This window comes from Calidris pugnax, unplaced genomic scaffold (assembly GCF_001431845.1).
Source record: "Calidris pugnax isolate Ruff unplaced genomic scaffold, ASM143184v1 scaffold70, whole genome shotgun sequence".
Classification (NCBI taxonomy): domain Eukaryota; kingdom Metazoa; phylum Chordata; class Aves; order Charadriiformes; family Scolopacidae; genus Calidris; species Calidris pugnax.
This window is the reverse complement of record NW_015090862.1, coordinates 9,823,733-9,846,226: the sequence shown is the minus strand read 5'-3', so window position 1 is coordinate 9,846,226 and position 22,494 is coordinate 9,823,733. Positions and strand designations below refer to the sequence as shown.

The 22,494-nt window shown below is 37.8% G+C and overlaps 1 protein-coding gene across 6 annotated transcripts in view; it reads right to left on the bottom strand.

Moving 5' to 3' along the window:
• Positions 1-601: 601 nt before the first annotated feature.
• Positions 602-22,494, bottom strand: part of GABPB1 (GA binding protein transcription factor, beta subunit 1) — a 22,720-nt gene continuing 827 nt past the window's right edge. The window contains exons 1-10 of one of the 6 annotated variants that reach the window (XM_014944665.1): positions 18,673-22,469; positions 16,231-18,617; positions 15,788-15,895; positions 14,716-14,883; positions 14,050-14,244; positions 12,771-12,918; positions 12,303-12,416; positions 8,801-8,986; positions 7,343-7,458; positions 602-2,418 (exon numbers count right to left, since the gene is read on the bottom strand). In XM_014944665.1, the coding sequence (XP_014800151.1) occupies positions 2,266-2,418; positions 7,343-7,458; positions 8,801-8,986; positions 12,303-12,416; positions 12,771-12,918; positions 14,050-14,244; positions 14,716-14,883; positions 15,788-15,895 (1,188 nt within the window). In that variant the 5' untranslated portion in view covers positions 16,231-18,617; positions 18,673-22,469 and the 3' untranslated portion in view covers positions 602-2,265. Of the gene's footprint in view, positions 2,419-7,335; positions 7,459-8,800; positions 8,987-12,302; positions 12,417-12,770; positions 12,919-14,049; positions 14,245-14,715; positions 14,884-15,787; positions 15,896-16,230; positions 18,618-18,672; positions 22,470-22,494 lie in introns of those variants that run through there. The other 5 variants (XM_014944667.1, XM_014944666.1, XM_014944668.1 and 2 more) reach the window with 5 other exon arrangements.

The window sequence follows — 22,494 nt, the reverse complement described above, 5'->3', positions numbered from 1 at the left end:
AGCCCAACGCTGACATTCTTATCGGTATTGAGAGTTCACAGAGATTGAGCTGTAGTTAAGTCTGTGGGATGTGAGGACACAAACGTTATTCTGATCACAGAATAATTCAGTTGGAGCGATGCCTGACCAGCACATCGAACTTGACTGACTGGTTCCTGCATTCACTAGTGACATCATGGAGAGTTTCTGAACAAAACCCAAACCTAAAATATAGCAATTTCCAATTAGTCACTGCACAAGGCTTGCTTCAAGTCCTAGTACCAGCTGAGCACTATTAGATCTTAGAAAATAATTCTTCTAAAAACCACCACCATAGCTTTTCCCATTATTTTGGGGTCAAATTTGCCGATCGGGATCAAATTTGCCAAATTTATACCAATATGATAGATAGGATTTTTTCCTGTCAATTCTAAAAACTCAAGTCCAAGTTTGAAGAAAGAAGATTTTACTCCATATTGTACAATGCCTTTCTTTCCTCACACCTCCCTCCTGCCTTTGAAGGCCATTCTAAAGCGGAAACTGTTTTTTCCATATTTTTCTGATCACCTAACACCGCACAGCTTTGACCTTCTAATGCACATGCAAAACAACTGAAACAGAATTGATTCTACACTATATATATGTGGAAAAGATATTTAATTGTAAAATAGAAAAAGTAGGCCAGAGTACAGTTTTAAGGGTAATTCTTGTGTGTACAGTATAGGTAAACTAGACTTTTTGCTTAAGTTTATATAAACAATTCCATAAAAGCAGTGAAACATGGAACAACAAAGCAAAGCACAAAGAGTTTTAGCTTACAAAAAAAGGAATCTGCACAGTAGTTCAAAATTTAATGTAACACAGCACTGAACAATCTTAAGGCAGCTCAGTCTAAGCACAGGACTAGAAGCCAGAAGCTCCTGAGATCCATTCCCAGGTCCACCACAGAGTCTCGTGGTCTTGGGCCAGTCATTTAACACGCCCTGTGTTGCGCTTATACCAGTTATAAAATTGAGACAGTAACACTCACTTACCTGCCTCAGGCAGTACAGTAAGGGTTCTTTAAAAGATTTTTACAATGTTCTGAAGATGTAACGTGCTATATAAATCCTAAGCATAATAGATCACTGCACAGACACACACAAACACAGTATCACAGTGAAGAACAATGATGCCGGGTAAGAAGAGCATCACTACAACATAAAAACTTGTCCAATTGCATAATTAAAATGCAAAAGTCTGTTTAGAAAAAATGTATCACTGAAATAATTTCAAGGCTGTTGGGGGAAAGAGATCAATAGGAAAATTCTAAAAGAACTATAATTTGTGTTCCAGCGGAGACATTCTTCCTTATTTGTTCCTGAACTTTAAAACTTTTGTACAGGAAAACTGTAAGACACACAAAGTGAAGTTTCAGTGCCTCCACTACCAAATTTTAAATTGCCCCTAATATGCAAATCAAGATATTTTTTGTTCCTTTTAATTACAAGTTACATTCCTCCAAGAAATATACCATCCACAATAAAACTGGCTGCAGGCTTACTTCAAATGACCTATAGACTAAACATTTTTCTCATAATTTTTCTCATCTTTGCTGAAAAATACCTATGCAAGATGTATGTGTAGAAATTATAAAAACATGCAGCATATGTACAAACTGAAAAGTTTAAAAAATATTAGCTTCATATACATGTAAATCTACTTGGATATATCTGAAATTAAATATAAAAATTTCACCGCCTAAAATAAAAAAAAAAACCAAACCAAAAATGGTTTTCAGAGAATCTGAGACAACTACTTAAAGCTGTACAAAGATTTCCACCTGGAAATGTCTTATTCAGAGAAGTTTAAGTTGTTACCACATAGAAATAACTGTTAATTCATTTTGTCACATAATTCATTTTCAAGTTGTCAGCTTAAATCAACAACATCACCCTTAAAACTGTTCTGTTTTTCAGAAGTTAGATTCATACTAAAATCAAAAATTTCACAAAAACATTGGCTTCTCATGTTTCTGGATCCCTTCAAAAAGATTTATCAACTCATTTTGAAACTGTAAAAAAAACAACTATTTACAGTATTTCATTTTAAATACTTTTCACAATTTCTAAATTCAGAGTTTTTATGTTACAAGAAATTCATCAGAGCTCACGGCTTAAGTCCAGTTATCAACTTGTAGCATCTTCTCTATGGTGTAATCCTGTGTCTGTACCTATATAGCGTACAGTTCAAGATTGTACTGCAGGGTTTTGAAAGTAACAGGCTTTGCGGTACGTTCATTTTTTATTAAACAGCTTCTTTATTAGTCTGGAGGCGGTTCATTGCCTCTAACTTCTGCCGATAAGCCTCTGCTTCTTGTTCTTTCTTTAGAAGCTGCTGGCGATATTTTTGTGCTTCTCTGTTTGCCTCATCCAGTTGTTTCTGAAGAGTTTCTCTTTCCTATTAGAAACAGAACCAGCAATATTTTGTCAAATAGGTATCAAATACAAGTTAAAATGGCAAATACTTTGCAAATACTCTTTACATGCAGTTCAAGGGTTAGGGTATCGTGTAGAAACTGGTCACTTCTTACTCAGGCAAACACCTATGAATGCTGCTGTGTCAATTAGATATGAACTCTCACACCAGGCAGCCCCCCACAATAAGGCTTGAAGTGTAAATATAGTAAACTCAAGTTTCTTTGGCTGCAAAGACACCAAACAATTCCTCAAGGAAAAAGAGTGAAATCAAAAAGCAGAAGCATGGTGATCAAATACTAACGTAATATATTAACGTATCTCTAATGATTTAACTCCCTTTTTTTTTCTTTTTTAAATCAACTTCTAATAGGATCGAATCCAATCTAACAGGATTGTCCCTTTCTGTTTTATTTCTAATCAGACAGTATGATCAAAACCTGTTACCTAACGGCAATTTGCACTGGGAAGTGACAGCTGCCCACTAACAGAAATATACACATAACTGATTTATAAATGGAGCGATCTGAGGTGATTGATATTATACAATCCAGAGGTATAATTACAGCCCCAAGGACACCACATTTCTATGAATTAACAGGCATTTAGCTAGGTAACCTTTTTCAGTTCAAAAGGAGTAACTCAAGGCTTCATCTTGTATACAAGTTTGTTGGGAATGGCTATGAAATGGTTTCCAAGCAAAATAATACAGGAAATGCCACTTCCTATGAAGCTGCCTCAGGAACTCAGGAGAATGCATTTCTATCTCCGGTGACATAGGTACTGTCAATTTTGTTTGATGCTGCACTGAGCCCAATTGAAAAAGCAATTTGCTTGGAAAATAGTTTTGTTTTGATCTTCAACCAAATACCACTTCATTAAAGTGCATCATACTTTTATGAGTAAGGTATTTGATTTCAAATCATTCTTTCCACTGTAGATGTTAAATAGCCACAGGAGGGAGGTTGTCGGAGAAGCAAGCCATCTCCCAGAAAAACAAAACTCTTATCAAAAACTGAGGCCCAGTGAAGACAAGTTGCCTTTTCACCTTATTCCCATCCCAGCAGCTCAGTATCACGTTCCCATTTAATGCCTCACACAGTGGTTAGAGGTTTCTCCCCGCACACCCCCATAACAGCATCCTTATTCTTCACCTCTTTGATGCACTCACATATTTTCATGGTCAGAGCCTGAAAATACCACCAAATACTCTGCCTCCCTTCTACTTGCTACTGTTCTCAGTACTTGTCACAGCCACATTTAGCTGTCACATGCTGTGCTGAATGTGCTGGAATATAATGACATAGGTGATGAGATCATTGCTAACAGCAGCATCTGTACAGCAAAAACAACAGGTGAAGGAGAGATGTTATTAACAGGTTCTAAAGACTGGCTATAACACAGAACAGAGCAAACTCCATTAAGTGCAACCTGATTTTACATGGGGCTTTAAGAGCCGAAGGAAGCAAGCTAGAGTTTGGTTCACTTGGAGCCCATGCTAATAAAATGAAAGTTTATATGATCTTGCTTACTTATTTGAAAAGTAAGTTCAGCTTCCACTGCTGAACATTTGCATTCTGGTTTTTTAAGCAACTTTATGACTGGCCAAGCCATGTAGCAAAGTAGACTGACAAATGCCAAATGAAGGGTAGATTGTAGATCTCAAAGGATCTGGAATACACCAATTATTTAGTTCTGTAAGTTATCTATATAGTTTAAGGGGAGACAACAGCTTATGTAAAACAGCCTCACGGAGTAGAAAGCTGGTGAAAAGAGCTACAAGACAGTTCCTCAGGGAAGCAGTCAAAAACAGGTCATCCTGCTACATGTGGAAAGCAACCCCTCCCTCTTGAGGGCACTCAGGTCTGGAATACACTGAGCAGGGCATTATCTATTATCTACATCATGAATTTGTCACATAAAAAACATCAGAGATCTTCTACTGGCAAGAAGCAAAGCTGCTCTATCTACTGTGCTGCAGAAGAGTAAGAACAACCAGTAGCTCACTGGCCAGTGGTTCTGTGGTGCATTACAAAAAGCAAGGTGCTATCACCACCACAGAGCATGTGCAGACTTAGGAGTATTTCCCACAGAAGAGAGAAATAGAGCCATGTACCCACAAGGAGGACAGCACGTTAAGGAAGGGAGAGAAAAAAAGGGGGGGAAAAAGTCTCAGTGGCAGAGACAAGAAGATAAAACCAGTATCCACCAGACAGACTAGCAATTCAAAGCATGCGGGTTAGTCCAGCAGCTAATAGCTGTAGTTTTTAGACACAGACCTAACACAAACAGAATATTAGGGAACTGAGGCCAAGTATACCTCTAATGAGGCAGTGGAAAGACAACAGTGCTTCTGGAGGAGCATTGCAGATCTAGAGTGGACTGAACAATGGAAATTGCTTCCTTAACTTTGACATCTAGAATAGGAAGGACTACATCTGGTCTATTAACTTCATCAAATCCAGGAAGTGTTCTTAGGGCATTCTTTAGAACACAACCTGAAGCGTTCTCATTATCTGAAGTCCTTTTGTATCAGTATAAAAACCTACCCAGGTAAAAATCAAATTAGAGGATTCTGAGTGCTCCTAAGAAATCTTCCATTTTATCAGGGTATTTTCTTCATTACGTGTAACTTTTCTTAACAGTCTATGTCTGGACAATAGGGACACCCATAACTAAAATAACCAAACCAAGCATTCTCTTTAACGACAAAAAAAGCATGGATAGGAAATCACTAATATAACTGCTTTACAATTATGATTTTTAGTCTAATGAAATCATTGTCCTGGTTCTAATGCGTGTCACCTTTCAAACATGCAACATGGGAAAGACAGTCAAATTCAAGAATGAAAATAAAAATCACTGTATGTTAATGAATTATGCATAAAAATGAAAAACAGAGTATCTGTGTGACAGTGGTTTTTTTGCTGCCATCTCACGTTTAAAGTATCAAGGCATTTAGGAAAACTATCACTCTTCAAAATGAGTTGAAATGTTTGAACTTAACAGACTTAAAAAAGAGAAAAATTGAAGACCACCACTATAGCTTTAGTCATTTCACAATACTTTCACAGGAAAGTTTGTCACCTCACATAAATGGGAGGATGTTCCAAGTAAAGACTTTAAAACTACAGTTAACTGTTCATGCACTAGGAATTTAAAAAAAAATGAAGAAAGCACTCTTAGCCTGGAATCAACTCTTTATAATGAAATAAAGGAATGAATCACCAAAGAAACCAAACAATAAAAGTTTTGTACATTAAAAAAGTATTTTAACAAGAGGAGGGGTCCCTCTCCCTCCAAATTCAAGTATCTACACCACCTTCTGTGATGAAGTTTGAAGTGAACTGACTTTATGTGCACTTCTTTAATGTCCCTGTTACCGAAGTGAGGTAGCACCATACTCCTGTGAACCACAATAAGGCTCCTGCAATAACCTGGCCCCCAATGCAGAGGCAGAGTCTGCAGGAGCATTTCCAGTTGTACAGGCAGGGACAAAGTCGTCAAAACTTGTACTTAAGAGTAACAGACAGTAACTCATCAAAATCAACTTCCTTCAATATTTGAGAAACATGTTTGAAATACATAATTGAAACCGGTAATTCCGGTTTGTACTGTTATACCAACTATCTGTAATTAGGAACAGGTCAATTAATTCCTTAACGAATCTAGATACTTTTTCCTTCGCCTAACAGAATTATTAAAATACTTAAGGAAATGTAATTTCCTTTATGAATAATTCAGGCAGATGTTTAAAAGTGTGAAGAAAAGAAATGCTTTTATTGTAACATTTATACATTTTAAAAAAATGCAGCAACAAAATTGCAACTGTCATGATAATCTGTAATGACCACAAAGGTGCAAAGGCCAAAAATATTTGATGTGACAACTTAGGGACAGGGAAAGCAAGTGATGAAAGGTGGTAATTATTGTTATTAGATATGGATAACATATAGCACATACTGTACAATAAAAAGTATTCAATTAGGCACAATTCAATAATATGAACTGGAGAATACAACCTTTGATAAATGAAGCATCATGGAGTTGACAAAATGAAAGCTTACAGCCTAGTCAAGGCAGACAGCAATTTTCACAAACTTTTGACCAAAACTGATGAGTACAGTTAGAAGTAACAGAAGAAGGAATGAGATGGTTGACCTATGGTGGCTAATATAAAAAAGCTACAATTTTAAATTGAATAGCTACATCTATTTGTCATATATAAAAAGAAGAGCTCTCTGAATCTTGTTAGGTCTTCTGCACTATAATTTAAAAAAAAAAACAAAAAACAAACACAAAAACCAAAACAACCAAGATGGTGCAAAGATGTGTAATAGTAAACTGCTCCAGAAATTAAAAAAAAAAAAAAGGGGAGGGGGGAAGGGAGAGGGCCGGAGCAGATAAAAATTGCAAACACAGAATCTTACTGTCTCACATTTCCATTACAGTTATCTAGATATCATGAATGGAAAGGAAACACTGCTAAAATTCTGATCTCACAATCAGGACAAGCATGTGGTTATAACAGAAAGATGAGGGTACAGTACTCTCATTCACTGCCAGCGCAGAAGAGTCGAGTTACTTGATAACATATGGGTACCTAGTTTTAAAAACTAGCTACTGATCTTAAAAGAAAAACAAAAAAATTAAGTTATCAAATACTTAAACAAGTGTCACTTTTATGTGCACAACCAGAGGATGAAGCGAACAGCTCTCCGATAGTCTTTTTACAACTCTGTAAAAGATTAATTCCTGTAACAGGGGAGACTGAACAAGTTATTGTTTCACACACTTCACTCTCTGTAACACAGAAATTAAACTCTAGAATGGCACAAAAAAAATCACAACCAAATACTCAGTGCTGAACAATCTGGTTAACACACATCACGTAATATACTCCTTACTTCTATTTCTGCAGACTCCACACGGTTTTCAACAATCTCAATGCACTGTCTCTTCACTGGTGGTTCTTCGCTTATCACAGTTTCTTCAGCAATGTCTGTTGCTGGAACTGTTAATACTGAAAACATATTCATACATCTAAATACATTTATTTGAAGCAATATTTGTGCTATATAAAATTCATATAATTAAGTAATTTTATTAACAGCAATAAAATGCAAAGACTTTCCCTTATGAAAACACAAGTCTATAATAAAGTGCATTATAAAGTCATTACAGGGAAAATTTACTAAAAACTTTAGCTGCTTGCATGCTGCTAAAGAATTCTCAAATTCTGTTCCTGAGATCTACAATACTTAGCTGTCACTCTGGAGTATCGCTGCCGTTTTTCACAGAGTGAGCAGACAATGGAAGTGAACTGCAGCAGTTACCAGTCTGTCAATTCTGTAACTGTAGCAGACTATCTCCTTTATAATGTTTCTTAAGCAAATACTAAATACAAAACAGGCTTCTGATTTTGATTAATTAGAACACCTTAGGTAACGTGAAAATCCCATAGTTATTAACCTTGAAGGAAAAAACAACAGGGATCTAAAGAAGTTCACACCCTAATTTTCTGATGCAACCATCTGGCAAAGAAACATAATTGTCACTTCAATGACTACCTACACACGTTCATGCTTTCTGATAACTAGCTGTACTTGCTCAGACAGACTGTGAACTGAATCACTTGTCTCTGGTGTACAACTCTTCAAGCTCCACACTGGGAGTCCTCATGAAGAAACCAGGGAAAGAATCACTTTTGTCTAAATAGTAGCGGCAAAGCATCTTTAAAAATCACCTAAAACACACACGTCACAAAATAGCACTTACTATACTAGCAGCTTCCACAAACAAAGTACCTAGAAGACAGCAGGACAATTTGTGTCACCCTGGCTTCACTAGTTCTGCCACTGCTCCTCTAAAACCTCAAGCACGTAAGACTCAGCTTTTGTTCTGTGAAGAACAAGTCCATGGGACTCGCACAGCTTGCTTCACGCATCACATCTCTAAATCCAAGCCTCACCTCCCCACACTATTTCCAGCAGCGCAACTGCATAAATATTGGAAGGATGCTTCTGTTTTACTCCATCTTCTAGATTTCGTAACAAGTCCGCAATAATCAAACTTACTGAAGGCAAAGAAAGTAATTATCACTTTTCCCTTAAATGTCCTATTTCTCTTCCGTACAGTTTAGTAATTCTTCTGTTCTTTCTCCTAACGCCGAGGCTCAGCTAACATGGTAACTCACAGAACTGCAGCAGCTCACGTGTCTGAGCCTTTTGCAGTACAAGAATTAAAAGCTGTATTTAAATTGATAATTACACTAAATTGCCCAAGTTATTTGCACCCAGCTATTTACTATCATCACTATAACTACAGTAGCCATGTAAGCTTGAACCATACAAGTGTCCACTCACCTTGCTGTCCATCTGGCATGGTCACAATGATTGGCTGCCCTATCCCACTGGTGGGGATGGAATGCAGGTTGCCCAGCTGAATGCCGTCTGTAACTATAGTAATAACTTGCTGACCTCCAGAACTGACAACTTGCTGAATAGCACCATCCACAGATTCTGCAGTCACAACTTCTTCCGTGGCCACAACTATCAACACATTAGTAAAGGAATTAAGTCAATTTATAAACTAAGCTTTACGATTTCAAATACATTTTGGTACAGCTGAGAAAAAAAATCCTTTCATGTCTTAAAATTTGATTGTCCCCACCCCCAAATTAATGCATTGCTACATATTATACTGTTATTAGAAATTTGTCAACGGGCCTACAAAAAGCACCAAGAGTTTCAAACATGCATGCAACTCTCTCCTCATTTACCTTGCTCAATGTAATTATTTTTTTTTATTTATCAAGTTTTGTAATAGATACACTCTACTCAAAACTGATGCTTTGGGTTCAGTGTTTACATGGCAGTAAGAACAAGAGGTGTTTCTAAGAACACAAATAACTTTTTTATTGTACACAAGCTGGAATAAGTCACACTAACAGTGGAATTAAAAAAAAACAAAACAAAACAAACTTGACATACTAGCTTGAAACCATTCCTCAACTAGTGCCTTGCCAGGTGTACCTCAGGACCCAGCCCGATAAACAAAATTCTGTTTGCCGTAATGGTCTTCAAAACAGTAATAGACTGAAGGAGATTCTAGAGAATCCTAAAGTTTTCTCTGTACTAAGTGGGTACATCAGACACAACCCCAACTTAATTTATTATACAAAGTATGAAACAGGACTAAAAAGTTCTGCAGAGTTGACATTTTATATGCTTGAAGGAGAAAAATAAAGCTTAAAAAGTAAAATAAACATTGTACATATATACCTCAGCACAATATTTCAAATTTATGATCTGAGTATACAGCTGTGAACTCTCACAGTTCTATATTACATCCATAAATCAAGGTAAGATAAGGGAAAGGCCACATTCAGAACTACAACACATACCACAGCTTGCACTATACAAAATAACTGGGGTCTCATACTACCACCCTTATTTTTTAAAACAAGATACTGAGACAAAGAGCAAGATTACTAGTAGCACAATCAAAGAATTTCAAGCACACTAATTCTGTATTTTATTTTCAATTTGCCAGGGTAAAAGCAAAGCCTTTGATTTAAACAACAGACATCAGAGTGCTTTCTATCTACAGAGATGAAATTAAAACCCTATAGACTGTGTTGTGATGCTCAAGATGACAGAAGGTAGATAAAACCCCGAAGCTTTCATCTTTTAAGTTAATTACAATATAACACACACACAAAAATCACTCTGTAGTTCAAATAATGACTGCAGTCACTGCCTTCTGAAGATCTTTATGCTTGGAGATTACTGTCCTATAGCACTGCTTAAATATTCACAGAGTGTTTATTCAGTAACCCAAAACACTAAGTCCTCCATGAATAAGTGGTGTTGTACTGAACTTGATTTGCCTTCCAAGTACGGGCTCAGCAGTAAGAAAGACCACTCTCACAAAAAATTTCAAGTTGCAAGTGCCAATACTAGCTGCTGTGGCAAACAGCTCTGATCTTTCAGTTTCAAACTCAGCACTGGGCTTTCAGTTCTGGAAGGAAACATTAACTAGGATTTCTTCAGACCTTGAAAGTGGAGATTTTGTCTAAAAAAGAAGCTATTCTATATAAAAGAAAGCTATCCCCATAAATAAAGGCCTTCTTCCTTCCTTGCTCTCCTTCCATATATATCCATATAATCACTAGTTACCGCACTACTTCATATGCTGAAGGAAAGCTGAAGTCATTTAAAATATCCCTATTATTGTCAAGAATCACTGTACTAATGTGCAGTATTCTGCAGTGTGTGTGGGAAAAGAACACCTGCACGCGCAGTAAGACACATGCCCAATTCCAACATCAGCGTACCAAATACTGTGTTCCAAAGACACATCTCACATCACATTTTTCTCTAATCCAAGTTTCATACATACATTATGCACCATGTTTGTACATAACATCCACGTGTTCACATACACTGTGACTGAGTAACAATTATAAAAAGCATTATTCTATTCAGCTCCAGTAAGAAGCATCTTACTTTCTGCAGTTTTACAAAACGGATGTGTTTTTAACTGTAAGACATGAGGAACTAGGGGGAGGAGAGCAGGGTAAAGTTAACTTGGAAAAAGGAGACAAATCTAGAAAGAAACAATGGACAAATAACTTAAGTTCTGCCTTTTACAAGTTTATACAGTCTTAAATCCAGGAAAATAAATACAAGGTAAGAGCCAAAACCAGAATTCTCAATCCTACAGTTCTTGATACTACAGATCTTCTACAAGATGAGCACAAACAGAAAGTTCTTTGCTATTGTTAGTTTGGGTTTTTTTTCCATGAACACACTTACTACTGATGCACAGGTGACAAAAAGCTGCTTTTTAATTTTTTTTACACTTTATAGACTATTAAAAAAGAAATAAGCCAGTAAATAATTTGCAGACAGTAAGATGCTGCAAGACTGCCCGCATGTCTGTATAAAAATCAAAGCAGAACAGAAAGCAACAGGGAGGGGTCGGTATGATGCACACTGCATTACTGGAGGTGTGAAGCTACTGCATCAAGACTTCAAGCTTATTCCTTCCTGCCTCTTCTCTAATTTTATCTTCAGTGGTTTACTGAGATGTGAGGTGGGTTACGCTGCACCACTGCAAGGGTAGGATCATGAAACATGAGAACACTTGGTTCGCTACCAAAGTCCTGGATACACATCTAATGCACTGTAATCCCATGCAATCTCTTCTCGAGTTTCTCTCTCCTACAATTAGACCTGAGTTTCAATTAAATACATAAACTGACTGAAAATATCAGCAGCTTCTTCTGTAATGAAAGGCACTGTGTTCTGGTTCTGAACCAGCCACTTCACTCGCAGTATGGACATGCTCATCACTACAAATTGTTACAAAAGCAAGTAGAATGTCTCAATGTTAAAAAGAATACCCACAGACATTCTAATGGGCAAATTGGACATCAAGATCCCCAAATATTCTTGTGCCTTTTGGCAGAAAATAAGAAAAATGCTAACAGGGTAGATGTAAACTACATTGGAGGCCATTTCCCAATATTTAACAGGAAGAAGCATTCAAAGAAAACATTCTCCCACAAATGCAACTAGACCGTATGTAGACAAAGATGGGAATTCAATCTCCTGAATTATGCTTGCTTTCAGCAAGATGAATGCTACTCACGTTAGGCCCAGAAATACCAGTTCTAGTCAGAAATCTTATTAAGAAATAATTGTACAAATTAATCTGGCAACCTTCCAGGTGAAAGTAAAGGGAAAATTTTGTTCATACGGAAAAAAGGAATTTTCATGCTGAAAAAACGAAAGATCTCCAGAAGCACCAGTTATATACTTCCAGTTTATTAAATGAGGTTAAATGACTTAGCTTTCTAACCTGGTGTTTCTGAAGAATTAGACAGTGGAGCTGATGCTTCTGCTAAAGCTGCCAATGTGGCTAATACTGACGTCGATGAATTTCCAAACTGTACAGCAGACACTCCTGTTTCATCTAGTAGAATGACAAAAATAAAGTTAGGCAATAAATTTTAAATCAATTAAGTCCTTTTTTTATTATTATTCCACTGAAACTTCTAACACACACCCTCTGTTCTCAGCAATGTTCTGATAAACCAAAGCGCTATTCTGAAGGGAAGTTTGTTAAGCAAACACAACTTCTGACAATTTATCTCTGTGAAGACTGTTGTTTAAATTACCTAGATATTTATAACACATAAAACACACTGAAGAGGAACATGGTAACTACTCTGTTCTTACCACTGTTTTTCCTCAAGCTTTTTCACTAAATGGTGAAAATCAATTAAAGTATAAAATCCCAGTAGCTATCCTATAGGCATCTAAATACCTGTTCCATTTGATGTATTTGCAGAAGATACCAGACCTGTTAGGTTCACCACCCCTCCAGGTCCAATGATGAACTGCGGTGTTGCTGCGTGTATCGTCACAGTGTCCGGACTCTCTGGATTCGTGTTGATTTGGTTCTGCATTGCAATCTAGGAGACAAAGGTAATAATATTCAATTCCAATTGAAGGTATAAAGAAGTTATTTACCTTGTAAGAACCAGAATTATTGCACATTCCACTTAAACAGGGACGAACTCCCTCGTTATACTCATGCAACATACACACATTGTGTCATATCTCGTGCTCGGTATTAGTACATGAGAAGCATTTTTTTTAGCTGAAATCTGAAGACAAAAGGTCTGTTGAAGTGGAAGAGAATAATGACACACCACTACTTCTCCATACCGTTTATTGTAAACAAAGAGGAACATATAAAGACAAGGCCCTTTTGTAGATGTGCAAGCTCAAGTATCTAAAACAGAGGCCTGAAGAACTGAAACTACTGTTGCAGCTACAGGCCATGAAAATCGGCTTGGACAGCACAGTAATTACCAGGAATTGAAGATTACATTCTTCTTTTTGTCTGTCTTTGAATGATTATTGACTTTTATTTACTATAGCCTTTTTGTAATGAAGAGGAAGCTAAAGGAACAGACCAGAAGTTCACACAGTTCAAGACGCAGGGGAACACCAGATTTATACAGTGGTATAACAGAATTTTTTGGTTTGCTTTCTATTCTTTTCTCAATAATTAATGCTTAGCACTTAATTTGTCTTCAAGACCACTACTGAAGTGTGAGCTCACATTTCCACAGAAGTATCTATTATAATCCCAATCCAAATAATTTCTCCAACAATTCAATCATAGTTTTTCTAATTCAGGAGAAACTGCCATCTCTCATGTCCAATTCTGTTAGGAAATATCCCCATATGAAGCTAAGTAAACAGTCGGGTATAGTGAAAACAGACTATATGGCAGAGTAGGGAGTTATGGTTTTTATACCTTGCTTGTGAAGATTCCACCTAGTTCTGCATACACTTAAATTTAAGAAAATAAAGGATACTCATCCTTGACTTTATATGTGGTGAAAATGCTCTTTGGCCAACTATTGCTTATTAACATTAATGCAATTTCCATGTCACAAACTAGACTGGAGTCTAGTGAATATCATCAAGGAATATAGGCTCTCACAGCTGCTATATATTAAAAGCTTAGTTTATCACATGTATGAACAAGTACTTTGCTTTAAGTTCCCTTAACATCATGAATCAAACGTTACCTGTAATATTTCTGCAAGGTCTTCATTTCCATTGTCTACTGCAATATCTAATGCCGTTTTGCAAAATTTACTCTGAGCATGAACATCTGCTCCGTACTTGATTAAGAGTTCCACAACTTCTTGGTGGTTATGTTCAGTAGCCCAGTGAAGTGCAGTCATTTTAAGCATGTCTTTCGCGTTGACATCAGCACCGTGCTACAAATAAGATCATTGCATAAATTATGTCATTAGAAGTAGCTGAATTAAATAACACTGCTCACAGACAATTTTGGGCTTCATTCTTTCTCTAGCAGTAATGTCCTGTTATCTCACATTTACAGATGTATTAGAAGTACTTCAATCTAATTACCAAATAAATTATTTACCTTTAAAGGATTAAAGACTCCTAAAAACATAACATGTCTTGGTTCTAAACGCTGTTACTCACACAATGTCAAATTAGGAAACAGTCTTATTTTGAAACAGCAATAAATAATTCACCTGAAATTATAATGATTTTAATGCAAAATAAACTACAGTTTAATAGGAAAACAAAGCACCCAATGCACACAGCATAAATATTTAAATCATTTCAACATTGGTTTCATGACTAAAAGGAAACTGCAAATATTAGATCACAAACGACTGTAATATCCCCGCCTCAGACCTTGTTTCAGCAGTCTTTACCTTAAGTAAGACTTCTACTATGCTGGCATGGCCTTCTGATGCTGCCATGTGCAACGGAGTTCGGTCCACTTTGGTTCTGGCATCCCGACTTACACCCGCTCGCAGCAGCACTTCTGTTGTTGAGTAGTGTCCGTACTGTGCTGCTAGATGAAGTGGAGATGTTCCCAACTGTAAAGTAACCGAAAAAGTGGACTTTTAACAGATGTCAGTATAAAGTAGTTCTTCTTATTCTGGAGCTATCAAACTCAGGTGTCAGGTCACCACTTCAAATCATTTTCCCTTGCAGTCTCAAAGAAAGAAGCTGTTGTGGCTTTTAGAGTATGAAGGAAAAAAAGAAGTTGAGATTTTTTTGAGTTTTATTTTTATTTTTACTAATAATCACACCACACTAAAAACAGCTCACTGGAAGCAATTTTTTTGAGGTCTGTGCTCTGCTTTTTCTGTCTTTTTTGAGGTGTGATGTTTCAAGGGGCCTAGCCCCATTTTTAGTGTTAGTCAACACGCCATACTGTCACTGGAAGGGACCTTGGAAAGTCATTTAAGTCCAATCTCCTGCTCAAAACAGTCAACTTGAAAGTTAGGTCACTAAGCAGACTAAGGCTCTTAAGGGCTTGTAAATACCCTAGAATTTTAGGTACCTGACCTCCCTAAACAACCTATTATAAAATAGGCACCTCCAAAGACAACTCACAGTCTCTGTATCAGGGAAGTCTCCACTGCACATATGAGGTAGTTGGTACTTCTTTCGTAATTCAAAACTCTTACTATACTAAATGCATAAACACAGTAACTAGGAGGATGATTGCTGCTTTCTCCCATTAACCATTCCAAAGTACATCTTAAAAGCCACCAGAACAAGCTCATTTGCAGCGTGTTACTAAAATCAGTAGGAGGTCACGTGAAGAAACAGACAATTTTAATTTTGAATTAGACATTAGATGATGTGGCTGCAGAATTCGAAGAAGAAACTCCCAAGGCTGGCAATATAAATGCTTAATTGTAATAATCCCATTTTCTTCTTCAGGTGAGAAAAGTAAGAGGATTTACTGAACACTGCAAAAGTTTTCATTACCCAATCTGTGGTAAAAGGTGCTCCATTTGCCATCAAAATGCGAACTTCGTCATCTTGACCTGCTCGTGCAGCTTCTAAAAGTTTCTTTCCCAAATCTACTAGTGACATCTAGTGAAGAACAAAAAGGAATATAAAGAAAAAATAGTAACATTAACACTCTTTTAAGTATACAATTGCCACTGTCATTTTAAAAATTATTTCTGAACTACTCTGAAAAATTCAAAACCTGGAGTTGGTATTTTAGCCAAGGAACAAGCTTTACTGATTGCCATAAGCAGTTTGATTTTAAAATTACTTTTGTCAGCCAAACAGAATGAACACTGGGGTATAGATTTCAGTATTACCATGCTGTAACTTTGCAGCTGCTATGGTTACATCAAACTAAATTTAAACTGAACTGGATGCACATTTCTTACAGCAGAAAACAGTTTGGAAGCTCTCACCTGATACTGCAACTTTGTGCAGCTTTCAAACGGTACTACACGACGGCTGCTATGTCACACACCCAAAGGCATTACATTCACTTGTCCAGACTCCCTATATGTATTTAAGAGGTACACATCTAGACAGAATGAAACAACACCTTTCTGACATTTTGTCCATCACTATCACTTCATTTTGTTCACCCTAAAATATAATTTCCACTTCCTAGCTACAAAGCGACGCAACAGGCATGTATTATTGTATTACTTGCCTCAGATATATGAACTAAAATGTCTGCCTGAAAACAAACATTACTACCTGCTTCAACTGTCTACAGTTACCAAACAGATGTTTAGTGCAAAATTTTGGTTGAGGCATGATTGAGACAGTAGCTAAAAACCTTTTCACATCATCTTTAGATAATGTCCCTTCTACAACACGCAACGTTCCATGCAAAAGTACGCACAACTGTATGTAGACAAATGACACCTGTTTGACACAATGTTTCCACTGCAGCAAAGAATTCCTAGCATAACATCCTTTAAAACCCACTCTATTTCATACTTGCTATTAAATTCATTTAGTAAAAAGAAAAGTTTAAAACAAAACCTGACCTCACCACATTATCTCATCTTTTAGTCCTATACCTGTTTTTCACCACCGAGATGCTAGGAATGGAATTACTTTCATCAGTTTAATTTCCAGTCACAAGCAAAGTAAAGCCTGTGTTACCAATAACTGGCCACAGTTAACTTTCCTACACAAAGTTATAGAGTGCATCAGTTCAAAAAGAATTCCCTACAGGATCATCTTTTATCTCTTTTCTTAAACATACACTTCTATCACAAAACCAACATATTTAGAAAGTTCTCTGCACCTGGCTCAACTGGCAAAATCTGTTTGGTATATTGCTCAATAAGCTGAAAGCTATTGACTTTGGAAGAAATTAGAGAGGAAGAGGAAATACTGCAAATGGAGAGCTCCAACACGTATCAGTAGGGCCAGGAACGGGAGCAGATTACCTCTTTGTCTACAGAACTGACTGCAGGCAGCAATATCCCCTTCACCAGGATAACATTCCATTTATGTCCATCCTTCCAGTACATATGGACATGTTGATTTGTCTCCAGCCAGAAAAAGGAAGAGAAGCAGGAAGGTGGTAGGACAGGACAAATACTGACAATGGGAAAAGGAAGGAAAAAAGGAGCACAGAGTCAGATGCAGAGGAAGGGACAACAGCTGACTCTCTTCCATAAAGAAAAAGAGCAAAAGAGAAACAGGAATAAGGGAACATCTACTATGCCTGTTAAAGGGGGACACTAGGAGTAATGATATAAAACAGTAATAGGACAGACAGGGCATTTGGCAAGTACAGTTGTGAAATGAAGGAATATAGCACTCCTTTTATATGGCAGCCTTTTTTTCTTTTTTTTGTTGGGGAAGAGGTGGGGGAATGCAATTTAAGAAGGAAAAAAGCACAGACAGACACACACACTTTCTGGTGGTCTAATACCACCACGTCAAGGTCCTCAGAAGCGAAAGGAAGGCTGGAACTTAATACTGAAGTTAGGAACTGCTTCGGAAAGACAACAATTCACTTTCCTTGTATTTATTTTTGTTTTAAACAGCAGCAGACACAAGGAACCAATGGAGTCTCCTTTTGGAATTACAGAACAATTGAGGCTGAAGGGGACCACTCAAGGCCACGTAGCTGAACTTCCCAGTCAGTGCTGGCCCAACAGGCTCAGGCTGCACAGGGCTCGGTCCTGTTGAGTTCTGCATGTCTCTGTGGATGAACATCCCACCACTCCTTCAGCCTTGTGCCAGTGTCTGACCAACCCTCATGGTAAGAGCTGCCTTGTCTGTATACCTGTCTGTCTTCATCTTCACCAGCCAAAACCATAGCCTTGATAACAAGCTTATACATGATGTCTGTTAGACAACATAAGTAGGCTAATTAAATTACAGTGTGTGCATTTAGCAACTACATCTATTCAGAACCCAGTTACCACATTTATGCTGATGAAATGAACTGCGAAGTTCTTACCAAAACCCTACGCAGCAAAATCAAGCAGTAAAAAAAATTCAATTATGGTGGCCTGCAAAACACAAGTCTTTTTCCCAGCAGATGTTAAAGACAAACCAGCCCGAGATTGACAGCTTTTCAGAGTCTCGCTGAACCACTACTGCTGAACGCACTGTCAGAGTGACAGCACCTCCCTTCTCATCTCAATGCAAACAACAGCACTGGACCACACTCAATAAATGTTCTAACCAAGGGAAAAAAGAGGGACATGGAAGATCATACATGACATGACCTTCATTGCCACGTATTACATTAACCAACACTCTCTTGGTTGATATACAGTGTTTGTATTTTAAAAAAAAAAAAATCACAAAAGTTCGTCTCTTGGTTGATATACAGTGTTTGTATTTTTAAAAAAAAAATCACAAAAGTTCACACAGGTCTCATGACAGAATTTTAACTTCAGTTAAAACAACACAAATATGTTTTTAAAAGGAATTAGAAGTTTCAGCTCTCATAGGGTACTTGAAAGCATGCTTGGGCCATCTAGTGGAAGAAAGTTAAAAACCTAGTGAAATCACACAAACTCAAAAATAAAAATCGCACTGCATGTCACTAATGCACTAACAACAGCAACCGAAGAGGCCTTTCCAACAAAAAACACATGTACACTTGGTCACTTTCTAGCATTAACAAAATTTCTCAAGAGCAGTCAACCCAAAGCTGATTTCTACTTGGCAGACAATGCCAAGGACCAGTATTGTAAGGTCAGGAAACCATTGAGTAACAACACACCCCACACTTCCCTCCATACCCTTCCACTGCTGGTACTGGGACATATTGAGAAGCATCAGAATTTCCCTTTCTTCCCTTTCCGAAAGATTCTTCAGCTGCTCTCGAGATCAGTTAGTCACACTACAACAGCACAGTGATACTATCAAAAGCAAAGTTCCGTATACAGTACAATAAAATATATTTAAAATTGAAATGACATTTCCATTTCAAAGCAGCACTCTTAGTTAAGTACTGTTTCTGCTCCGTGTAGTGTCCCTGCTGAACTGTGCTGGAGCGTGCTCTTCAGTAACTGTGTCATTTCCATCCAGCTTGGCTCTCCTGACAGCTGAATAGTGCTTCTTAAGAGGATTCTTTTCAGACAATAAATACATTGCTGGCTCTGATATAAAGTCTTGAGACTATTACAGTTATTCTTATGGCAATCTGAGTATGTTTTCAGACTTCTAACAGCTCCTACACAACTGTGTGAACAGAGGGTTTTGTCTACAATTCAAGTAAATAGGGAAGAGCTTCAGCTGGGTTTGGACTTCTTTGCATTAACCACCCCCTGAACTTCCACATTTCATTACTGCAAAGCATTCTGTACAGTAGCATTAGCCAGATGGTACAATTAACTAGTAATTAAAACTTACATTAAATTATTATTGCTATTTTACTTCTGTTCAGCAGGAAACCATACTGTTTTTTGTATCCACCTTGAAGTTTTCATACATTCTATATAACTCCAAACATCATGCTGTTACCAGAGGGGTATGGAACAGCACTTGACCAGAATTTAGGTGGAACTATGTGCAAAATGGACTCTGTGGGGAGGGAGAGGAACTGAAAAACATGCAGCTTGGGAAGCCTGGGGTCCCACACCACAGCCTACAGACAACAGCGCAGCAGAGCCTGCAGAAGATTAAGTTTGGCTTGAAATACAGCAGCACCTTCAGACTGGAACCCTGCCCCAAGGATCCTGGACCCAGCTCTATTCTCCTTCTACCAATGCAGTGAACATCAGCTTGTCAAAATCAACAGGCACAAAAGAGGCGTTGCAGAACACCTGCTATCACAGAGACCTCACAGCCGACAGCGGACTTCTACCAAGACATGTGCCTAGAAGAGACATAATTACACTAGAAGAGCATGGACTGCAGCACTGCAATTTACTGGAAGGTAAATTGAATCAATATGCACCATAACTATGATAAGGATTTACAATCATTCCTAAAAACCCCAAAAAGTTCCATAAAATGCTAATTAAACAGGTCTCCCTACTGAAGTGAAGTGCAGCTGAATTGCACTTGGAAAATAGCTTGAGATACATCATCTCTCACACCCCTTACATCTGGAAAAAATAATGCCTTTTTTGGAACGTCATTTTCTTTCCATTATTTCAAGAAAAAAAAAAAAATCAACCTCCTTCCTCAGACGTGATCTTCAGAAATGCTACCATTCTACTGATTTCAACACTGCACAGTATCATCTGAAATTTAGAAGAGCAGCTTCTAACTAGTTTTATATGTCTATCTATACCACAGTCAAAAGTATTCTGAGGTACAGAGTACAAATAGTTAGCAATAACTATTTAAATCTTCAATCAAGCACTAAGTTCTGATCATTATTAGAACTGAAATAAGATCAACTTGCTCTATTTTTAATTTTTTTTACATCCTGATATAACGGTTCAATACCTGAACTGTTCTCAGAACAATTCTTCAAAAAGTTTTTTTATTTCAATTACAGTTTTGTAGCTCTTAAAGAAACCAGGAAGCCTGCATGAAATGTAGGTGTATTTCCATGTGCTTAGAACTTTGGTATGACTTTACCATATATATCATTTAATAGTGATCATAGTGATTTATATGGGATAAATTCAAAAAGTTCCTGAATTGTTTCCCAAGGGAATCATACCCTTCCAAATGTATTTTAACAATGATTTCACAGCATACTTCAAATCTTAATACAAATATCATAGGCTTAGAGTATGCACACTTCTATCACGATAATGATGACATCAACATATAAAAAGCTGTCAGCTTTCTTCTGTGTTTGTAACTAAATTCTCTTGGTTGGTTTAAACAGCAACACAGCCTTCATGTTGGACTACATATGCATCAGATTAAAAAAATAACTGATTTGAAAAGACAGATCAGAAATGCAAATGTATTGTTGGATAGCTTAGTGGTTAAGATAGTCAAGCATGCATTTATGCAGCTCTGTCCTCCAATTAGGGTCATGTATTAATTTAAATTAGAAACAATCATCAACATAACTCCATTAAATAATGCAGATGGTAGAAAAGTCTTGTCCTTAAAAAGGAGAGCACAGACTTAGCCGTTATCTGCAACAAAATGCAACCTCTTAAAAACATTATTACGCAACAAGGGTGAACCATTTGCCCCAACCAAGATTTGGATTGGCACTGCCAAAAAGCTAAAGCTTTCACAGGTGAGTTTGGCAGCAGATACCAGAAAGTTTACATTACGGCAGCTATGACTGACATGAAGAATCTAAGGGCTTGTGATGTAGTCTTTGAACTGTACTACAGCCTTAAGTGTACATTTCAGACTGATGAAAACTTGAAAATATGCTCAAACAAAAATCATCAGCCTCTGTAATTAAAGCATTCATTTTATTATGGGGAATCTTCCTTGACAGTTTCTGTCTAGCACACAGGCCAAAAAAAACCAAAAACCCCAACATACTAGAAAACAAACTGTTTTCAGGAAAGAAAGTGGGTCACGAACAAGAGCCTACGCCACATGTATGCTGCTCTGCCGTGTATACTCTTAACCTTACTTACACAGCAGATTTAGGTACATTACAAGTATCCTGTGCGCATAAACCCTTCAACCAAACTTAGTCTTACTAATACTTCAAGAGTCATGAATAATTTAAGAAAAATAATTAAGCTGAAGTACTCCAAGATGTGCATTCACAACTTTTAGCACGTTTAACTCTTAAGATGCAGCATTTGCCATTAAATAAAGGCTATCCTAGGAAGCAGGTTGAAGGACAACACACAACTGCTGTTAAGTTAAAAACTCAAAGCGCCGGTGACTTCCTACAGGGGATTTCTCAGCCTCACTTTCAGAAACTACTTTTGACTACTAGCAGAGCGAAGAAAGACAACAGCCCGAACTAACACATCTTATCCCACGTTGATGCCCGCACCATATGCTTTATTCAGAATCCAAAGCGAAAGTCGCGGAATCCGGGCGGGGGCCGCCGCAGAGGAGGGCCGCGCTCCCCTCCCGCCGAGGACGCCTCTCCTCAGGGCACCTTTGGCGCCAAGCTCCGGCACGCAGCTCCGCTGCCCCCGGGGCGCCGGGCCGTGACAGGAACCGGCCACCTCGCCCCACTGCCAGGCCCGACACCGGCCCCACGCGGCCCAGCCCGGGCTGCCCGGCGGGGAAAGCCGCGGGAGGAGCCGGGCCCCGCTCTACCCCCTCAGCGCCTGGGCCCCTCGGCGGGCGCG